The sequence below is a fragment of the Halichoerus grypus genome, chromosome 1 (genome assembly GCF_964656455.1).
Source record: "Halichoerus grypus chromosome 1, mHalGry1.hap1.1, whole genome shotgun sequence".
NCBI classification, from domain to species: Eukaryota; Metazoa; Chordata; class Mammalia; order Carnivora; family Phocidae; genus Halichoerus; species Halichoerus grypus.
In genome coordinates this window covers 163,734,652-163,757,292 of record NC_135712.1, presented here as the reverse complement: position 1 = coordinate 163,757,292, position 22,641 = coordinate 163,734,652, and the positions used below count along the sequence as shown (strand labels likewise).

Below are 22,641 nucleotides of genomic sequence, written 5' to 3'. Positions count from 1 at the left end.
ACAGCTGTGCTGGCCATAGCACCCTGCCCAGTGCCTGTGTGTAGGGATACACATTGAGGGTTGTCTTACAGATCCACCTGGCATCCTTTGATTCCCATCCGGGAGCACCTCTGGCTGAAGATTCCAGTTGTGCTGGTGAGGGTATAGCCACTTGGGCAGCTCCCCAGCTTCCTTTCTGGGGACATTTTCTCCATCTGGTCTGCAGTTAGAGTGTGAGAGCCTAGTATATACCAGAAACTACATGCAGTTCTCTATTGTTGACGGTGGTGAGTGGAGAGTAGCTAGAGGCATGGATAGTCATCCAGATGGCCTTCTGATCATTAGGGGCAATACATTAATGTTGTGCAGAGGAGTTTAAACTTATATTCAGCAAGTGAGGGTATCACTAAGAATTTTACTTTACATACTCAGTTGTAAACTTTGGACCACAAAGATTGTATATGATTTTAGATCCCAGTGTTTAGTAGAGCTGACTGCACATATTAGACACTCTGTAAAGATTTTTTGATGAGAGTGTCTCCTTTAATTGCCAGTAACATTAAGTAAATGATAGCTTTTAATTTTTCTGCCTTCTACCTTACTTAACAATCTCTTGCTAGAGCTGGATTTCTTTTCCTTTGACAGTTCGGATTAAATGCAAAGAGCTTGTCAAGAAAATTGCCATCTACAAAAATCGATTAGCTATCCAACTGCCAGAGAAAATCCTCATCTATGAGTTGTATTCAGACGACTCGTCAGATATGCATTACCGGGTGAAGGAGAAGATTGTCAAGAAGTTTGAATGCAACCTCCTGGTGGTGTGTGCCGATCACATCATCCTCTGCCAGGTGGGCAGCAGGTTGGAGGGATCGGGCTGAATCCTCTTCATGTTTCCTCCAAGGATAGGGTATCCAAATCATGGTTTTAAAATTGAACACTAAGAAACAAGTCCCTTTCCATCAAACTCAGTAGCTGTTCATTGCTTTAATTTTATTGACATCTAGAGGAGTTAGACTCTACTAGAAAGTCATGGGCCATAACCTGGAGAATACCTTTTTGTATTGCAAAGCACTTTGTTATCCTAGGATTATACATGTTTTAATGACTTAAACCATACACTGATAGAAATGAAGAGCGATTTTTTTTTTGGTAAACATATACACATAAAAATTTATATTATCTTTCTGTTAAACAACAAAAAATGTATAATATCAACTCAAAAATAGTAAAGGAAGTTTTACTTGCTGAAAGATTTTTTCACAGAAAAAATTTCTCAACTGAGAGCTTTCTACAAAATGTCTAGGGCAATGCCAAGAGAAGTTTGGAAAGACTTTGAGGGAAGGCCAGCCCGGCATCTTTCTTGGAAGTAGAGGTGGATTTAGTTTCATAAAAGTAGGCCTGTTAGAAGTGATAAAGTGGCAGAAATCCTTTAGAAAATCACTATATGTAAAATACAAATAAAATCTCTCTAAAAGTCAAGAACTTCAAGCAGTTTAGAGGTGCCACAAGTTACAGATGTGACAAAAAAGTGTGCTTTTGGATGCTGCCTCTGTGGCTTCCCAGAGGTCTGCACAGAAGATGTGAGGCTGAGCTGGGCTCTGTGGTGAAGGCTTACATGAAGGATTAATGAACAATGCCAATCATGGGGACTAGATGGGGTTCAATAGACACTGAATGTGTAGGTATTTTTCATCCCTCACATGCAGGAAGACCTCCTTGGGAGGGCTGGGAACACTTACTCTGTCAAATATCCATGCAGAGCTGGGTTTGCTTTCTAGGAGAAACGGCTACAGTGCTTGTCCTTCAGTGGAGTGAAGGAGCGGGAATGGCAGATGGAGTCTCTCATTCGCTACATCAAGGTGATCGGTGGCCCTCCAGGAAGGGAAGGTCTGTTAGTAGGCCTGAAGAATGGACAGGTGAGTGCTCTCATGTGTCTCCCATCAGGCTGATTATCTGTATGCAGACCATAGGGACCAGACTCATTATGACCCTAAGATGGTTTCCCTGGGGCAGGGAAAAGGGCTTCCCCCACCCCACATTCACCATAGACACATTGGAGGGCAACCCAGAGTTTCATTTTTTGAGGACAGCTTCAGGACAAAGATGCAGTGGCCCTTAGACTTAGAGTGTGCTGCATTCTAGCAGGGTTGGCACTGTGGCTTCTGGGCTGCCTGTAGAGTGGATTAGTGGGTTTAAGGGCACCCAGAAGATGGGAGATTTGTTAGAGGTACAGTTTCACGGGCTTGCTAGAGAGGAAGGCAGAGCTCATTCTTAGGTCAGATCCCTATTAGGGCAGTGAATGGATTAAGGCAGTGTGTTCTAGCTTGTGTTTTAGAGGGTGCTGGTCCTCAGGCTATTACTAGGTGTTATAAGAAAAATGGGCCCTTTGCTCATATAGATGTGGAAAATCTAGGTTATACAATTAAACAGATTTGTGTGTGTGTTCTTTGCTCAAAATAAGAAAAGTTCTAAGTGGGCTACATGGAAATTTGAAAGTGAAAATATAACTGCGTTAGCCTGAGAGCCAAGCTGTCTAGCAGATGGCTTGTGGCTAAAGCTTGTCAGGCCTTTCCTGGGGACAGAAGTCATGGAGTATGAAATTAGTGGGGATTGCAGGGTAGCAATACCAAAGGGATGGAAAGTCTGAATCTTTCTCATGGTCAGCTGTCACTTCCAGTGTGAGGCCTGAGAACATGGGACTTTGGGGGCAGGTCGACCTGGGGTCACGTTCATGCTTCGCTACTCACTAGCTGTGTGACCCTGGGCAGGTCACTTTGCCTCTCTGAGGCTCAGGTTTTACAAATGAGGATAATGCCTCATGTTTCAGAGGGCTGTCAGAAATAGTCAATAACTGATAGCTGTCATCATCCTTCTCATCATCATCATTATTTTGCTGTGGTTATACCCAATGTCTTGTCAGTGTTTAAAGTAGCTTCTTCCTGTGTTAGTTTGTGACTCAGATCTCGCTAGATGGTGTCTCCTAATCCTGCAGTTTGGGTAATGTTGTTAACAAATCCCCAGTTAAACAGACATTTAAGTGAATTTGTCATGTCTTGGGCCCGTAATTACTTTGTCAACCTCTGATGAACCACACTTCTGGTCTCCTAAGGATAAGCCCCCACTCCTGTTCTTTTGATAAGTCCTTTTCTCTGCATGGAACCTCTGTTGAAGTTAGTGGGAGTTGTTCTTGTAGAACACATAGATTCCAACAGCCTGGCGCAGTTCCGGGGTCTTGTTGCCATGGTGATTCACACTTTTTTCTCTGAAATTTCACCAGATCCTAAAGATCTTTGTGGACAATCTCTTTGCCATTGTCCTGCTGAAGCAGGCCACAGCCGTGCGCTGCTTGGACATGAGTGCTTCCCGTAACAAGCTGGCTGTGGTGGATGAAAACGACACGTGTCTGGTGTATGACATCCACACCAAGGAGCTGCTTTTTCAGGTGAAATCCCAGAGAATTTCTAGGACATGGTCCTTTGACTCCTTCTCTATTTCCCAGTCCCTGCAGGAGGTTTTCACCCTCTGGTTCCCAGGCAGGTCTCCGGGAGGAGCAGTGATATGTAGGGGTGTAGGCTTTGAGCAGGGGCACAGAGCTCAAGAGGCCCCAGGTCACAGCCCACTCCTCCCACACATGAGCTGCAGGAATTGGGTAAGCCGCTTTGAACTTTTCTTTCCTCACAGGTAAGATGGGCAAGTAATACCTTTCTTTCTGTGAATAGTAAATGAATAATAATAAATTTTTTTTTAAAGATTTTATTTATTTGAGAGAAAGAATGAGAGAGAGAGCATGACGGGGGGGTGGGGAAGGCCAGAGGGAGAAGTAGACTCCCTGCTGAGCGGGGAGCCCGACATGGGGCTTGATCCCAGGACCCCAGGATCATGACCTGAGCCAAAGGCAGTCGCTTAACCAACTGAGCCACCCAGGCGCCTGAATAATAATAAATTTAAGTGGGGCACTTGATAGGCTCTCAGTGCATTGGTTAATGTGAGGATGATTCTTTTGCAAAAGTGCTTCTTGCCAATTAGAGGTTTGCTGCATCTATAAGTGACCTAAGACACAGTAAAGAAATAGGACTAGTTTTGTCATCTGAAAGAAGGGAAAGGATGATAACCTTCTAGTTATTTCACAAGGATGCTATCAGAGCCAACAAAATGTGAACTGTTTTAGGAGATAAGCATTGTTTACACACCATTTGGTCCTATGGCTGGTAGAAGTGTGTCACTGGAGAAGAAATCCCAAGGGCTTCATGCTCAGCTCCTGGCTGGCTTTCTGCCATACTCAGCGCCACTCTTTGCCTCTTTAGGACTTTGTAAGAGGTCAGGGCCTATTTGCCTGAAGCAAGCTCCCCCCTGAAGCTGAAACTTCCCCTGTCTGGTTTCCTCGGCCACAACAGGTGTCCCAGTATTAATCTGCAGATCGAGATGCCCTTCTCAGGGCTCCTCCTTGTCCTTGGGAGCAGAATTAGCAGGGCAGAGGGATGCTGGAGTGTAGGGAGCTGCCTCAGTTGGAAGGGGCTACCTGGCTACTGCTAGCCTGAGCTGACTCTAATAAATCAAGGCAGAGTGATTAAGGGGGAAAAAAGAGCACAGGTTTTGTCTTTAGACAGACCTGGGCTCCAGTCCTGCCCTCACCACTTACTGTGTGATATCCAGCAAGTCAGTACAGTTCTCTGAGCCTAAACTTCTCCTTACCTCTGAAATGGAACTGGTAAATGCCCCCTCACAGAATTGCTATAGGACTAAACAAGATACCACAGTACCTAGCTCAGTGCCTGGTATAAAACAGGGCCCTAACTGTTAACTTCTCTCCGCAACCTCAAAACCACCTCCTGTAGGTAGGTTAGCAGGCCCCCAGTTGTGAATCTGTGCCTGAGCCTAGAACCATACAGGAATGGAAGGGCATGTGTCCTTCCCCATCTCCACTGAGGGTTCTGTAGTAGGCTAGGGAAGGTAATTCTCAGACTTTGCCAGGAGACATAAACATTCCCAGCTGTCTTTTTCTTCTCTCTGCTGCCCCTGCCCCCTGCAAATGAAAACAGCTATATTGTTTTTTCTCATTATAGAAGTAATCCATGCTCATTATAAAAGATTCAGGCATTGTAGAAGATTCTAGGTAGAAAGGTATGAACATCTGCTGGTCCCTGGGGCTCCAGAGCTAAGCAGAAAACTTTGAGAGGAGGTAGGGGGAAGGGAGTGCATCCCAGGGTGACTGTATTTCTCCAGTGTGAGAATTTTAAATGCAGAGACAATATCTTATTTTCTAATATAAAAATAACACTTTTTTCTTATTATAAAAAAACAATGGATGTTCATGACCAAAAGAAATTTCAGGCAAACAAAAAGCATAGAAAATAAAAAGCACCCACAATTCCACCCACCCTGAAACAATCACTGTTAATTTTTTGGAACAGATCCCTTTAAATCTTCTATACATAGCTATGTATTCCCATTTTCTAACAGAAGTAAAGCCACTTTGCTCATTTTCTCACTGTGTAATGATTAATATTTGGGATAATAATTTTTTTTCAAAAGTAATGCTTGCTTATTAAAAATAGTTCTAACATAAACAAGTACATAGAGGATTTTGCCTCTATGCTTCTATCCTTTTCTTCTGGTTCACTTTTCCTGGTTTTCCCCCCATCCCACTGTTAGCAATTTAGTGTGATTCAGGCTTTAAAAAGAATGCTTGACTGAGTGCAGGAATGGTACCAAAGGCCAGGGTGGTTGTCACAAGGTCCTCACTATCCCTGTCCCTCAGGAACCAAATGCCAACAGCGTGGCCTGGAATACCCAGTGTGAGGACATGCTCTGCTTCTCGGGAGGAGGCTACCTCAACATCAAAGCCAGCACCTTCCCTGTGCACCAGCAGAAGCTACAGGGCTTTGTGGTGGGCTACAATGGCTCCAAGATCTTCTGCCTCCATGTCTTCTCCATGTCAGCTGTGGAGGTGCCACAGGTAACCGGGGTGCTTGTCAGCTCTCAGCAATGAGTGGCAGGGCAAGACCAGGAAAGCCAGGCCCCTCACTGATGCATTGGGTCGGGGGATGGCTGGGGAGGGAGAGGGAAGAGAGATGAATCGCAGCTATGATGTCATGGAAGGTATTCTGGACTAGAACCTGAAAGCCTGCCTCCACCCTGTGCAACCTGTGTGTCTTTGGGCAAACAGCTCCACCTCACTGAGCCTCCATTTCTTTCTGATCCCCGTTTCCTGGGTGGGACAGGGAGGGTATTCAGGGTTGTCTGTCTTCAGACAGAGTGTGTTTCACTGAGGGCCGTGCATGGGGCAGAGTGGAGTAAGCCAGCAAAGCTGGGAGTGCAGCAGTGTGTATGCACAGATGCAGGAGGGGGGATGGTATGAGAGAAAAGAGAATATGGGTGGGATGGGGAGGGGGCCTGAGGTCTTGTGAGCCAAGAAGGGAGCATGGGACTATCTGCACAAGTCCCTCAAACTAGGAGGCCAGAACAGAAATGGGGGCCTGGAGCCACAAACAGGGGAGGGCAGAAACACAGATGGGAGGGCAGAGATTGGCAACCCAAGTCAGGGCTGGCCTAATCCCAGCTGTCCCAGCTGCCTGTCTGTTCCCCAAATGAATCATGCTCACTGTAGAACTGCCATAAAGTAGAGACAAGCACAAAGGAGAGGCTTAGCCCTCAGAATCCCAACCTCAAGGGGAATCAGTCTTAAACATTTTAGGACATACCCACCCAGGCCTTTTCTGTATGTATATGTAACATATGCAGAATATACAATTACGAGTATACAATTTTATATGAACATGTTAAACAAAAGTGGAATCTACTGTAAATATTGTTTTTGACTCTTATCTATAAATATTGCTCCTATAAATGAAACGTCAGATTTACTATACTTCCTTTACTGAATGTGGACCACAAACGAGAGATTTTTTTTTTTTTTTTTTTTTTTTTTTTATTTTTTTAATTTTTTTTTTTTTAAGATTTTTATTTATTTGCGAGAGAGAGAATGAGAGACAGAGAGCATGAGAGGGAGGAGGGTCAGAGGGAGAAGCAGACTCCCTGCTGAGCAGGGAGCCCGATGTGGGACTCGATCCCGGGACTCCAGGATCATGACCTGAGCCGAAGGCAGTCGCTTAACCAACTGAGCCACCCAGGCGCCCCAAACGAGAGATTTTTATTTATTTTTTAATTTTTTTTATTTTTTTATTTTTTTCTTAAAGATTTTTATTTATTTATTAGAGAGAGAGAGAGAGCATGAGACGGGGAAAGGTCAGAGGGAGAAGCAGACTCCCTGCCGAGCAGGGAGCCCGATGTGGGACTCGATCCTGGGACTCCAGGATCATGACCTGAGCCAAAGGCAGTCGCTTAACCAACTGAGCCACCCAGGCGCCCCACAAACGAGAGATTTTTAATCACTGTCCTTTATCGCCATCTTCCAGTTTAACCTAACATTTACATATTGCAGACCCATCACTTTGTATGAAGTACTGGCTGTCAGCTAGCAGTGTGGCTTTTTCTCTCAGCAATCTACTGGAAGCATGGATCCACCTCAATAAGTGTACTTTTCTAGCATTTTAAAAATACTAAGATGATTGTAGATTGACCTATAGTTGTAAGAAATCATATAGAGATCCCTTGTACAACTTGTCCAGCTTCCCCACTGGTAACAGTTTGCAAAATTACAGCACAGATGTTTCACCTATGTAGGTTCGTGTCACTACAACCACCAACCCATGAGATCTCTGATGTTGGGTTGCCCTTTTATTGTAACCACACCCGCCTCCCTGCTGTCCCCACCCCCACATTGTTTTTATTTTTTATTTTTTTTAAAAGATTTTATTTATTTATTTGACAGACAGCAAGAGAGAGAACACAAGTAGGGGGAGTGGGAGAGGGAGAAGCAGGCTTCCCCCTGAACATGGAGCCCGATGCAGGGCTCGATCCCAGGACCCTGGGATCATGACCTGAGCCAAAGGCCGCCATTGAACCGACTGAACCACCGAGGTGCCCCCCACATTGTTTTTAATGACTTCTTTTTACCCTATCACACAGATGTTCCACAGCTTACTCAACCAGTGCCTATCATTGGACACTTGCTGCTTACAGCTTTTCTGCTATTGTTGATATAGCATCTTTCTTGCCAAGTCTTTGTACCTATCTCACCTTAGCTTCTTGGTGTGAATTCCTGGAAGTGAAATTGTTGGATAAAAGGCCATGTACATTTGACAGATTTTTAGACATGTTTCTAGATTGCCCTTCAGCTTCCTTTTTCTGGGTGGGGGTGGAGGGCATCGAACCATTTTATTGAGGGGCTTCAGAGGACGGTCGAAGGGCTGGGAGGACAGTGAGATCCTGTGTCCTCAGCCCAGCCGGGATCTCCCCACCTTCATAGTCACTGAAAGCCTGACTTGGCTTCTTGTAAAGGGTGGGGCTGGGGTCTGCTTCTTCCTCCAAGCTGATGGTACTTGTTACTCATTGTGCAGAAATTATAAGTGCCTGACACAGAGCAATTATTCAATAAATGTTAGTGGAATTCAGACCGGAGGAAAAGGAAAGAGAAAGAAAGGAGAGAGGTGGGTGGAAGTGGCAGCAGGAGGAGGGGCAAGAACAGCCCCTACTGGATTGTTTCCTTGTAGTCCTTATCTGCTCCCCGTCCCAAACCCATGCACCACATGCACCAGAAACCCAATCTTCCTTAATCGTGCCAAACAGGCTATGCTGATTAAAAGTTTTTCTCCCAAGACTGCCATCCTGACCTCAAAGATAAATGCAGTTTGCTGCTCCCTGGCTTTGGCTGGCCAAGAGGAGCCAGAGGGGCGGCCTGGGGCTTCCTCTGCCAAGCCCTTAAAATTCAGAAGCCAGAGTCCCCATCCAGTACCCCCCCCCCCCCCCGCCCCCAATAGCTTCCCCAAGCCCATCCTGCTGATGCAGCAGGGTCAGAACTGCCAAGGGTTAGGAGAGGCAGCCTCAAGACAAAGGCTATTTATCTGTTGCCTCTGCCTCCAGCCATCCTGTGGTTTTGGCCTAGAGAGGAGGGAGAAAGCATCAGACCCACTCTGGGGATTTCTGGTTTCCTTTCGAAATTTACATCATCTTGTGCAAGAACTGGTTTGTCAGGGCTGCCAAGTAGGGCGGCAAGCCCTAGTCAGGCTTCTCGGGGCGGGTGGTGACTTCATGCTTGGAATGCAACAGTGAGATAAAGTAGAACTCAGAGGGCATTTGTTCAGTTAGGATATTTTTAAAACTCCCACTCTCAGATTGTGCCTCCCAAGCAAGCCCAAATGTTAACCATTCATCGTATCCTCGATTCTGATGTGTCTGTCCAAGTCCCTGTTCCAGCCTTACGGGGCATTCAGCGTGGCAAGAAGTTGTGCAGTTTCGGGGAAGGAGCACTGGCTTTGAGTTCTGACTCTGCCGCCTGAACCAGCTGTGATCTTGGGCAACTCCTTTCACTCTTTGGGGACTCACTTCTTTTCTATTCAGTTAAATATACCTATCTTTCAGGTTTTGTCTGGCCCAATTCCTATTGTTATTAACCATCTTAAAGCAGCAAACACTACAAAACAGAACTAAATTGGAACAGAGGGTGCTCACTAAAGGAGTTTAGAAAGGAAAGCTCATTATGCATGGGGAGTTTGAGAAAGCTTCCAGGAGGTGGTGACACTTGATCTGAGCCCCAAAACGTCTGGGGAGGCAGAGAGGAGCAGGGAGATTGTTTCAGACAGGGGGGAAAGATGGGGGTAGGAACAAGTCTGGAGAGTTGGGGAGATGGCGAGGAGCTGGTGCTGAGAAAATACAGTGGAGGTACTGAGCACGTCTCTTGTTTGTTCCTGGTAGCCTGTGAGCTGGGCAGGGCATCTAAAGAGAAGTTAAACAGTTTACCTAAAAAAAACCACACAGCTAGGATGTGGCTGAGCTAGGTCTGGGTTCTGGCTCAGCTGCTCCCCTGTCCATACCCTGCTACCCCACTAAAGGGAGGAAGGGTAGGTGGAATGGTACGGGAGAAAAGATGAGCACTCCGAAGCACCCACATCTTGCTGTCAGAGGGCAGAATGGCTTAAGAAAGAAGAAAAAAATCCTTCAACTCGAAAGCTAAAAAATGAGACAGGAAAGTTCAAAGGTATAGGCCCCAAATGGAGAAAACAGCACTTCTAGCTTCACATTTGGGAACCATTAGCATGAAGTACTGGCTGATTGATCTCTACTGCTCGGGAGAGATTGAGTTCCCTTCAGCACACTGGCCTAAAACAAGGGTAGAGCCTTTCGTTATTCAGGACGCCAGACCCAGCTCAGACTTGTTCTCGTGTATGCGCACATACACATATCCCATACCCAAGAGCCAGGAAAGTGCTCAGGACCTGGAGTCAGCTCACCCCAGGCTCCAGCCCCACGTCTTCCCTATGCTGCTTCTGTGTCTTCAGGCTATAATCCGGGACTGATAACCTGCAACACAGACCTGTTGGGACAGATCCAAAAGCAGTATGTAAACCTAAGAAGAGAAGTTATTGGGAACCACTCAGAGGTGTCGCAGTGAGGCAGCCCCATCTGGAAGGAGGGACTGCAGGAAGGTTCCCAGCTCCAGGGAACTCAGAGAGATGTGCCTCTCTGAGTAACCTGGAGCTGATAAATCACTTAGGTTTCTTGGGTAAGATGGTTTCGCAGCCCTCTTAATAGGAGGCCATCCCAGACCCCCTCCTCACAGTAATGTTGTTCCTTCCTCCAGCAAACATAGACTGAGGGCCTGCTGGGGGAGGTAAGTACAACCCCACCACTACTCTCAGGGTATGCCCAGACTTGTGGGGGAGACAGGCTTTTAATTACAGCACAATTGAGATCTGGTTAAAGGGCAGAGAAAGCTCAGACTCCTTTCCTTGAGGGATCAGTGAAGACTTTCCAGAAGAGGTGATATTTTAACTGGGCCTTCAGAGCCAAGTAGGTACTTTCCAGAGGGTGAGGAGGAGCAAGGGCATTCTAGACGAGGGTGATATCTTGTGGTAAAGCAGACCTGGAGGTGGGGAAAGCTGGTGGTAGAGGGAAGGACAGGCAAGAAGTTTGTGCTGCTGAATGCTATGTTTTGGCTGTGAAAGGGGGGGGCAACTGGAAGGCATGTGGAGTGTGTGGGGTGAGAAGAGTACTGATTAATCTTTATAGTGTTGCTCTGTGGGCATTTGTAATTAAGTCAGTGGCACACATCTGGAGTCAGGCTTTGTACGAATCTGATTGTTTCCATTGCTCTGAAAACAATCTTCTTTCCTTTTGATGAAATCCTGTAGTCTGCTCCAATGTACCAGTACCTGGATAGGAAAATGTTCAAAGAAGCCTACCAGATTGCTTGCTTGGGAGTGACAGACACGGACTGGCGTGAGCTGGCTATGGAAGCTTTAGAAGGATTAGAGTTTGAAACAGCAAAGAAGGTAAGCATCTAGTCAGCCTAAGCTGGAATCTGGCCCTTGGAGGGTCCCTCGAGGAGGCAAAAGGGACTCCAGGTGATATATGAAGAGGCAGACACATACTGTAGTGAGCTCTGGAGATAGACTGGCCTGGATTCAGATCTCAACTCAGCTACCTCCTGAGTCTGGGCAGGTAACTCATTTCTAAGTTTGCTCATTTATAAAATTGGGGTGATGATTAGCCCCATCCTCACAAAGTTCTAAGGGTCTAATGTGGTAATGTCTGTAAAGCCTGATACAGGAGAAACATCTGATAGATTCTAGCTGTCACCCTTATTAGCTATGATTATGTAAAGCACCTAGCTGAAAGCATGGCACGTAATAGGGATGCAATCAAGGGTAGCTTTTATTATTGGTATGAGCACTTATTGGTATTAGCCATTTTTTACACAGTGCTCTTTTTCTTTGTACCCTGCTAGGTATGGTCAAAGAGATAGTCGAGCTCTCTGACTCTGACAGCAGTGTCACTCCCCACATACTTTGATGGCTTCAATCTGGTGTCATTTCCTGGCCAGTATATTAAAACTACAGAAACTGGCTGACAACATTTGACCCCTTGCCACGCATCAGAAAAAGCCCAGCTCTTAGTTGGGTTTTCATCTAGAACCTGGGGTGGAGGAAAGGAATGGCCTTCAACTCTCTCTCCCCTACTTCTCCCTTCCCTCTTTATCTTCCCATAGCCAATTAATCATATATTCATTTGCTCCTATTACTGAGCATGCAGGGAAGGAATTGCAGGGGTATGTGATGCCCGCCCTATGCTAGGTCAAGACTTGTAGGCATGAAAGGAGAGAGGAACCAAGGCCAGATACCATCTCTGCTGTATATAGGCTGGATGACCCCATACCAGCCGCTTCTCTCATAGACTCCATCCTCCCATGTCTGCCGTGGGGATGGTGAAAATGCTAACTGCCCTGCCTTCCTGACACAGGGTCATTAGGCTTAACTACCACGTTGTAAAAGGGCTTCCAGAACTAGCAAGTGTTATACAAATGCTAGCTGTTTTTAAAACAAGTAAAATTGCTGTTATTTAATTATATTTTTATATCAACTAAGGGTCAGAAAACTGGTAATAGAGAGGATTTTAAGAATTCAGAGGTGGGAGGAAATATTCTCATGGAGGGAGCTTCCCTCTCCTGCAGGCCCCCTCCCCCACAATATGCCAGGAGGGATGAAGAATAACAAAGTATTCCTAGACTGTGTTTTATTTGTTTTCAGCCTGGAATGAAATTTAAAGTCTTCCTCAGAGACTGTCATCTCCTCACACCCAAGAAATAAACACCTATCTCAGCTTAGTTCAGCCAACATGGGGTTGGGTACTCAGCAAATGTTTGAATGGATCAAAACAAAACTGGAATAACCCTCCATTTGTTTAACACTAACTCCCAGCCTGTATTCCCCAAGAACTCCCTGGGAATAGAAATTATTGTATTATAGCCACAAGATTTTTACCATAGACTCGAGTTTGATCATTTTATCCAAATTCCGAATCCCCAGCCTTTGTTTTTCTGCTTTGCCAAGTCACTCAGGCACACAGGAGGTAGAGGGTGGTTCCAGCAATAAACTGGTGTCCCCACTAGATGGCAGGGGAGAGCTGCTTAGCACCCGGGACCTCTGTGGTGAGCAGAACTGCAGCTGCTTCCCAGTTCCCACACTTCCTTCTGCTGAGGTTATTCACCGGCCTCGTGACTCTGACCACTCCGACCAGGGCACCCCTGACTCTGCAGAATGTGTGAGGGTCGAAGGAACTCAGAAACAGATTTCTCAAAGTGGCAAATCCTAGAATCCTAGCAGAGCAGAACTAGAAAGACCTTGGAGGAGGCATCGCTAATTTGCCCCTTTCCATAAAGCAGACATTGAGAGCCTAGAGGCAGGGAAGAAGTAGGTTCAGAGCCCCTCAGGTGGAAAATCTCAGAGCTAGGACTGACACCCGGAATGCTCCTTTCCTCCCTGCCCCTTTGCCAGACATTCCAGGTTTTCCCCTTTCCTTTTGCTTTAAGGAAGCCCACGTCTAGAAGATAGCTTATAAGACCTCCAGCAAGGAACACAGGTACTCTTGGCCTACCTTTACTCATGTGATGCCTACCTTACCCTTTCAAAGAATTCCTCTTCAGGAATACCCATTTGCCAGGTTCCTACTCTGTGGTGCTCTTCTTAATCCTGCCTCTACCATTGCCTGTGCTCAGAGAGTGAATTGGTGTTCTTCAGGGTATCTAGTTCATACTTGTATAGCTTTTAGCTCATGGAGATTCAATGATCTGTTTAATCTACCTGCCACCCCTTTGAGCACATGGGCCCCTGAATGGGGAGGGGGACAGGTCATATTCACCTCTGGATCCCCAGTGCCCGACAGGATGGCTGGCCCTGCAGGATGAAAAGATGAAGTCACATTGTGGTCATCTGTGAGGCAGCCAGAGGCCAGATGACTTGCTCGCTTCCCCAAGTCTTTTGGGGATGGAGGATGTCATGCAGCGAAGTAGAGGTTGCAAGTGGTCAGGGTGGTTCTTCTGCATTTCATATTCAAGGACTCCTGGACCTGCTGCTTCCTGTAGATGTGTGTCAGCCCATTTCAAATGGGACATTGTAAAGCAGCACACCTGGTAGAAGCATTGACAGCAAAGCCACATGAAGATCAGCCTGACATGGTGGGTTATAGTCCTCTAAACCCCTTGCAGAATCAGAAAGCACCAAAGGAGACTTAACTAACACCAGTCTTCCTGAGAAAGGCTGCCTAGAAACTTCTAGCAGCCCATGGGTTAAAGTCTTTGGCTTTACTGTGAGTCCAAGGCAAGAGCTACACTTTTAGGATTTACGTAAGAGTTTGCCTTCCAGGGACTTGGAGTGATTTATTCCCTAACCTCCCTCTCCCTTCCAGAAACCATCTTTATTCCTTCTCAGCTTTCCCCTCCTCCTCTTCCTCTGTGCTGGTACTGTGGGCTCTGGGTGCCTTGTATTTATGCACTGTTGGTAAGCATAGCTGTCTCCTGCTTTCCATCCCAGTCACCGAGATGTATAGCAGTTTCTCCTCAGTCAGTACATCTTCCCCACTCCCACTCCAATGACACTGCCTCAGAGTATCAGACCGCCCTGTTCGTCTCTTTTGCATAGAGATTCCTCTAAGCGGGCACCATCCCAGACTGCAGTATCATAGTTTTGTTTTACCTAATCCCAAAGTGATTGATGCAACCAGGACTTCTTTGCTGTTCTTTGTGTGGACTAATCCCAGGGATAAAGCCGTGCCTCACTGGGTGGTATAACCCTCCTGAGCACATGGCGATTAATCAATGCTTGCTTCTTTTCCCTCCTTACTGGCTCACTTTCTAAAGCTTGACTTCCCACCCCCAGCCAATCACCCACTTTTGAAGCCCAGAAGGCAGCTGATTTCATTCTTTTATTTCTTCCCCTGTAGGCCTTCACCAGAGTACAAGACCTCCGATATTTAGAGCTCATCAACAGCATTGAGGTAAAAGACAAAATGTTCTTCCTTCTCAAGAAAGTACAGACTCACTGTCAGTGGCTTATAGGGAGCTCTTCTAGCAGATGAGAGCCTTGAGGGCACATAAACAGAGCCCACTGGTGTCTGGGCATTTGGGCCACAGCCTTGCTCTGGGGGTACAGAATGCCATGGGGCGGGGAGACAGCACCTGGGAGCAAGGAGTGCAGTCTTTCACTTGGTAGTGGGGTGAGGCAGGTAGGTCCCTAATCTCTCCAGAGTTTTGGTTTCTATCTGTGAAAGGGGTTGATTTCCCAGGGTTGCTAGGAGGATTAAATAGGTTCTCAGTAACTGTTTTTCACTCCTACAGTGGTTGTTAGGTAGTTACCATCCTCTAAGGCTCCAACAATGTGCCAGTGTAGGAAGCATTTCCCAAATGCACACAATCTGCTCCCCACCCACAGGAATGGGACCTGGGGAGGGAGCATGTGGACTGAGGTGGGCTGGTTCTGTGGGCACCATTTGCTGGGTAACTGTAGACAATACTCTTAATTCCTGTGACTGTCTATGAAAAGGCGTACATATTTTTTCTCCTGAACAGATTTATTGTGAAGCTAAGGAAATGTGAGATACATTTGAATTCCCATATGGAAGCAGGGAGGAAATCAGCAAATGTCTTGTCCCTGCAATTCAGTTCAGAATAATAAACACCTGTCATGGGCCAAGCCTGGTGCTGAGCCCTGTGGGCAAAGAGCTGAGTGGAAGGGAGGCCTGTGGGAGCTCACAGACTGCTCAGCTGAATAATAATTGCCACTTGTTGAGTGCACGCTCTATGTCCCATGCATGATCAGTGTGTATACTACAGCTGACCCTGGAACAACATGGGGTTGAACTGCACAGGTCCACCTATCTGTGGATTGTTTTCGATAAATACAGCAGTACTGTAAATGTATTTTCTCTTCTATATGATTTTCTTTTTTTTCTTTTTAAATATTTTATTTATTTATTTGACAGAGAGAGAGAGCACACGCCCACACAAGCAGGGAGAGTGGTAGGCAGAGGGAGAAGAAGAAGCAGGCCCCCCCTGCAGAGCAGGGAGCCCGATATGGGACTTGATCCCGGGACCCTGCGATCATGACCTGAGCCAAAGGCAGACGCTTAACCGACTGAGCCACCCAGGCATCCTATAGGATTTTCTTTTTTTTTTTTTTTTTTTTAAAGATTTTATTTATTTATTTGAGAGAGAGAATGAGAGAGAACACATGAGAGGGGGGAGGGTCAGAGGGAGAAGCAGACTCCCTGCCGAGCAGGGAGCCCGATGTGGGACTCGATCCCGGGACTCCAGGATCATGACCTGAGCCGAAGGCAGTCGCTCAACCAACTGAGCCACCCAGGCGCCCCTAGGATTTTCTTAATAATATTTTCTTCGGGTGCCTGGCTGGCTCAGTCAGTAGAGCATGTGACTCTTGATCTTGGGGCTGTCAGTTCGAGCCCCACATTGGGTGTAGAGATTACTTAAAAATAAAATCTTTAGAAAATATATCTTCTTTTCTCTAGCTTACTTTACGGTATATAATACATCCAACACATAAAATCTGTATTAATCAACTGTTTATGTTATCAGTAAGGCTTCTAGTCAACAGTAGGCTATTAGTAGTTAAATTTGGGGGAGTCCAAAGTTATGCCTTGATTTTCAACTCTGGGGGGGTCAGTGCCCCTAACACTCATGTTGCTCAAGGGTCAGCTGTATTTTAAATCCTCACATTGACTTAATGAAGCGCAAATACTGTTCTTTCTATTTGATAAATAATGAAATTAAGGCTCAGAAAGACTGTGTCACGTCCCCAAGGGTCCATAGGCAAAAGCTTGGTTGGAACTCAAAGCCAGTTCTAATTCCCAAGCTCAAGCTATCTTTATTCAAGGCCATATTGTCATCTAAGAAGTTGTTTCTGATGCACACCCTCCCCACCTACTCCCTCCCCCAGTACTGTCAGAGTGAGCATCTGTATCTTCCGATGCTTACTTACATGCATGTGTGAAGAGCCATCTACTAGTAATGCCCAGTACTGCTTATTCTCAGGGGCAGGCATCTGGGAATCCACTAGTCTGGATCTAGGGGCCTAACCTGAAGCCATGGAACATGTTCTCTATGCAAGAGTAACTGACCTCTGTGAGACCACCTCTCACCATTTATCATGTCTTAACTGAGTTCCTGTCTTACTGCCTCTTCTAGTGTGCCATGAGCTGGGCAGTTGGTTAAACTTGTAATAATTGCCTTTCGAAAAAGAGCAAATTGCTTTCAAGTAATGATCCATTTTGGCTGCTCTGAGGCCTTCGTAGCTTGCTTCTGGGCATTTGGCGTTATTCCAGAGAACCAAGGTTCCTTGCTAGGCTCCTTTGAGATAGGGGAAATATAACTATACTGATAACAGGAGGAAGAGAATCTGCCCATATGGCTACATACATATTGAATATATGTAAATCACTTCTACTGATCATGGTGATACTCTGTGGCCTATGCCTAAATTCCATGCCTAGTGAAACCTATTTTTTTAATCTCACTGCAAGATTTTGATTCACTCCCTACAATTAGGAGTTAGTTTATTTGACTGATTAGCCTAAACTATGTGTAGGGGGCTTTTTTGTTATTGTTTTTTGGGTTTTTTTTTTTTTTCTTTTGGTTTTTAAAAATTATTTCTGTCAGGGGCGCCTGGGTGGCTCAGTTGGTTAAGCGACTGCCTTCGGCTCAGGTCATGATCCTGGAGTCCCTGGATCGAGTCCCACATCGGGCTCCCTGCTCGGCAGGGAGCCTGCTTCTCCCTCTGACCCTCCCCCCTCTCATGTGCTCTCTCTCTCTCTCTCATTCTGTCTCAAATAAATAAATAAAATCTTTAAAAAAAAAAAAAAAAAAAAATTTCTGTCAGTGGGAAAGCCTGTTGCCTCCAGCTGTTAAAACTTTACCAGCTTGTCTCGGAGTTTGATTCAATGTCTCATCTTCCTCCACTGTGATACACTTGCTAGAAAACAAGCAAAAGGAAACTGCTGGGGATGAGAGATTGGGTGCTATTGAGTGTTTACAAATACTTGAGCAGTAGACTAATGCATGTTCCCTAACATGGAAGGACGGAATATGCCAGTTACTTCTCTTTATCTTCAGTGCTGCTCGTGTGTGTGTGTGTGTGTGTGTGTGTGTGTGTTCGTGTTCGTGTGTGTGTGTGTGTGTGTGTGCATGCAGGTATGTTGTTGTCACTTGTTTCCGAAGGTGGTATTATGTGGTACAAAGAGCATCTGGAGTCAGACAGACTGAGTCCAAATGCCAGCTCTGTATGACCCTGACCTGCTCCTCTTCTGAATCTCAGCTTCCCTCAGTGTGACACTTGGGTGGTACCACTCACCCTTGGGTCCTTGTGGGAAGTACATAGCCAGCACCTAGTGGATGCTTAACATGTGACTCACCTCTTTAGAGACAAAGACATATGAAGACTCATCCTGTTTTGTTAGTCTCCTTCTTGGGAAGAGACCCTAAACTTTTGCTTGTCTGCATCATCATGGGTCACAGCTCGGCCAAACCAGGCCTGGGGACTTGGAAGATCTTGGGAGCTTGGGGGCCACCAACAAGTGGATAATGCACACCATCCTAGGGGAGCCTGGGTGGCTCAGTTCATTAAGTGCCTGACTTCTTTTTTTTTTCTTTTAAGATTTTATTTATTTTTTGACAGAGAAAGAGACAGCAAGAGAGGGAACAGAAGCAGGGGGAGAGAGAGAGGGAGAAGCAGGCCTCCCGCAGAGCAGGGAGCCCGATGCGGGGCTCGATCCCAGGACCCTGGGACCATGACCTGAGCTGAAGGCAGACGCTTAACGACTGAGCCACCCAGGCACCCATGGTGCCCGACTTCTGATTTCGGCTCAGGTCATGATGTCATGGGTAATGAGATCGAGCCCTATGTCTGGCTCTACGCTCAGCGGGGAGTCTGCTTGAAATTCTCTCTCTCCCTCTGCCCCTCCCCACTTGCATGCATGCACGCTCTTGCTCTCTAAAATAAATAAATAAATCTTTAAAAAAAACACACACCATCCTAACTATACAGTTGTTTCCTTGGAAGAATATACAAGAAAGCAGCCCTGAGGAATTTCCATTAAACAAACAAAAGTTTGCATTACTTTTGATCTTCACTCATCTGAGAAAAAAAATCTGCTTTTGTTGTCAAGCATTCCCACCAGAAACCTAGGTGAGAGACACAACAGCCCAGGAGCCAAGTGGAGGTTCCAGTAGAAAGGCCCAGGGGCTTAACTTGAAATAGCAACATCTAACCTTTGTAAAGGCTGCTTCCTGCCATGGCTGCAGAGGCTATTTCCTGTGCTTCTAATTTTTCCAGGAGAGGAAGAAGCGGGGAGAGACCAACAATGACCTGTTTCTGGCAGATGTGTTTTCCTACCAGGGGAAGTTCCACGAAGCCGCCAAACTGTACAAGAGGAGTGGGCACGAGAACCTCGCACTCGACATGTACACCGACCTCCGCATGTTTGAGTATGCCAAGGTAATCCAGCCACAACCTGGGCCCAAGCTGCAACGTGGAACCCACCAGTGTTCTGACACTGTGCTGCCCAAGATGTTTATCCCAAGAAGTGATACAGATGGAAAATAGCCACTGCCTTATCAGTAAGGGTTTGGGCAAACTGGCAAACAAAGGAACCATCGATGGCCGCTGGTTCAAGCTGGCGTAAAACTCACCTTTTAGGCTGACATCAAAGGGACAAGAGAATGACAGTTCAGACCTTTGTCAGTGACAGAGCTGGATGGAGAGTGAGCCTGAACCAGCATGGTCCCTTCATTAAGTGTTCAGGGTTCAGGGCTTCAGGTCTTTCTCCCACAAATTCTCTCAAACCTTTGTAGAAGCCACTGGGAATCAGTGTCCTCAGGCACGAGCTGGTTCGACCATTGTTATACAGGACAATGTGGTTCACTTCAGCCAAGGTTTCCTAAGTGTCTGCTCTCTGATTGGTACTAGGCTTTTCACTGGGCTTTGGAGACACCATGACTGAGTCCCTGCCCTCCAGTACTAGCACAGTGTGCTTCCTGTCACCCCAGGGGTGCATCTGTATTTGTGATGGTAGAGATTTCCCTTGCATTTGCAGGTCCTCTATTAAGGTTAGTCCCCAGCAGGTCTGGGTACATGACAGGGGTCTTCCGAGAGCAGGCTCCTGATGGTTTATGTGAGAACAAGTCCCACTGGGGAGCCTAGGCCATCAAGCCTTTTGTAGTTCAGCCTAATGCAAGGTACAAAGAGCCTTGGGTGCATTGAGCAACCAGGCTCTTCCTTCCACAGAAATGCCTTTGTTAACCTGCCTTTCCCGGTACTGTCAGGATAGGCTTCAGAATGTTATTAAGTGAGTCATCAGCCACAACCAGTTAGTGGCTATTAATGGTAATTACCTAGCTCACAAGTTCAAGATGGAAAATCTTCCCCATTTTTTTTTCTCCTTTTTTGTTCCCAAAGATGGCTGTGCTCTTCTGTCCCACCTGTGAGATCCTGGGGCTGAAGGTTGCATCTCAGTGACTGTGATGTGGCCCAGGGATTTCTAGTCATTAATATCTGAATGAGCACCTTGGTCCTAGCCTGTCTCTTTACATTGATGGTTCCTTCACCCCATCCCCCAGATCCAAGTGCTTGAGGTTCCCCCACTTTGTCCTCTTCCACTTTTTTACCCTCTCCTTATATTCCCACACCACACACACATACACACACACACACACACACACACACACACACAGTATTTAACACTGCATTCATACTGAGAACAGCTAAATCAGTGTGTCTTTTTCTGGGGATAACAACATTTAAACTGAGGACAAAACCTTAACTAAAGGATTAAATCCCTAGGAGTAGAATTTAGGCATTAGGAATAGCAGGATGTGGTTGTTCTTCAGAACCAGCAGCCTTTCCCGGAACCTCTGAAACCTCCTAGTAGGCAGCTGCAGTGCTCACTTGGCATTTGGAGAGCCGGTGTGAGTCCTGGTCCTTCCTGTGGGTCCTTCCTGGTCTCTTCACTTTGTTGAGCCTCCATTGTCTTCTCAGAGGGTAACATAGCTACAGCTCAGCTCAGTTCTGAGAATTGCACAAAATAATGTATGAGGAAGCCCTTTGCAAAGGCCAAACTAGAGAAAGGCTGGGAAAATGAAAGGAGCTAAGTGTGACCACAGAGTGGCTATTCTTAAGGCCTCTCCCCAGCCAGCCCCACTCCTCTCCCTACACTGAGGCCCCTCCTCACACCTCGGGTGAGCTTCGTGTACCCACAGTCTCCCATCCAGAAATGCAGCCCACTTACACACTCCATCTGGTCTGCCTCTCTATGAAGGTAAATATTCTGGGGGTTGTTTTGGTTTTAGTTTTTGATCGCAATTCCAAGTAGGTTGGTTCTGTTTCAGTCCCCCCGATTAGTCTGACTTTGAGGAAATGTGTACATACACATTATGATGGGGGGCAGGGAGGGGAATACAGTGCTTATTAACATGGCATGTTTTTGTTTACTTGAAAATTGCTTCCCAAGATTCAATCTGGTTTTCGGAAAATTTTTAAATTACATTCCCACGTACAAATAAATTGTATGCTTTCCGGATAAGTGACATGTTTATATGGTGATAAAGGGAATTATACTGCTCTTAACTCTTATGTAGTATGTCCTTATCAAAATCACCAAGCATGAGAACACTGTTTAGTCTCATTCATCACTCAGCACAGCCTCTTTCTGTCCACTCCAGGACACAGTCTTTGCCATGGCCCCAGATAACATGTAAATTAGCTTCATGGAACCAAAGAACCTTTGAAAACCCAGTTTGCTGAGCCTCGAAGGAATCATTTAGACTCAGCTTCAATTAGGTCAGAGCTCCCTGAGCTGGGCTGTTGGGCTGGAGGTGGCTCCTTCAAGCCTGTGAGCTGTGTGTCTGGCTGGTCTCCTTGTTGATGACCCAAATTTATGGCTTGCTCTTGGCCTCTGACCCTTCTCACTATAGTCACCCCGAGTCCACCGAGCACTCACTTTGAAGGACATTTCTGTTCTCTTATGATGTCTGTTTTCTCCAGCTGCTAGCCTCATTTAACCAACCAGATTAGCAGAGTTTCCAGCTTTGCACTCGCATAAACAGTATGCGTTATACTGGTTACCAAGAATAAAGGCTGTGTTTGTAACGGCCCAAACTAGGCATCTTCAGATTGTCAGTGAATGCTTTCCAAGCTTCTTCCCCTGTGTGAGTTCCAGAGACCAGAGGCCAGCAAGATGGGCCTGTCTTTTATTGGATCCCAGCATCAGGGTAAATGATGCCCTTTCCTCCCCTTACAACAGTTGGTTGTCTTAGGCCAATCTAATATATTATTTTAGGGGCTACACAATTACCCTGAAAGCAAATGGAAAAAAAGAGAGCTAATTGTTCAAGTGGGTTTTTAGCATACATTGACTGTACTTTCCTGACAAATGAGTGCTAATCATGGGGAAAGGAATGCTTTTTTTATACTTTGTGAGGTTGACACAGTGCACTCTCTGCAGGGTACATTATTCCTAAGACAAACCACTTCTTGCTAGTGATGCAGATCTGGGCTCTAAGCACTCTTAATTTTCCTTTTTGAAAAACCCCACCTTTAAAAATGTCAGCACCAAAGCTGCCTCAACTATGGCAAACTCCCATGTCTATATTTGGGGTAACTATATCCTGAAAAGAGATGATTTTCTGAGGCTGTTTCTCACGCATTCCAGGGCTAACCCAGGGAAGCCAGCCATGGGCTTTCAGAGGCCCCCTGTTATCTCTTC

General features: G+C 46.1%; 1 protein-coding gene across 2 annotated transcripts in view; it reads left to right on the top strand.

Moving 5' to 3' along the window:
• Positions 1–22,641, top strand: part of IFT122 (intraflagellar transport 122) — a 69,046-nt gene that overhangs the window by 27,326 nt on the left and 19,079 nt on the right. The window contains exons 11-17 of one of the 2 annotated variants that reach the window (XM_036073602.2): positions 625–827; positions 1,758–1,895; positions 3,257–3,421; positions 5,738–5,935; positions 11,229–11,369; positions 14,815–14,868; positions 19,215–19,376. In XM_036073602.2, coding sequence (XP_035929495.1) covers positions 625–827; positions 1,758–1,895; positions 3,257–3,421; positions 5,738–5,935; positions 11,229–11,369; positions 14,815–14,868; positions 19,215–19,376 — 1,061 coding nt within the window. The remainder of the gene's footprint in view (positions 1–624; positions 828–1,757; positions 1,896–3,256; positions 3,422–5,737; positions 5,936–11,228; positions 11,370–14,814; positions 14,869–19,214; positions 19,377–22,641) is intronic. The other variant, XM_078074823.1, reaches the window with a different exon arrangement.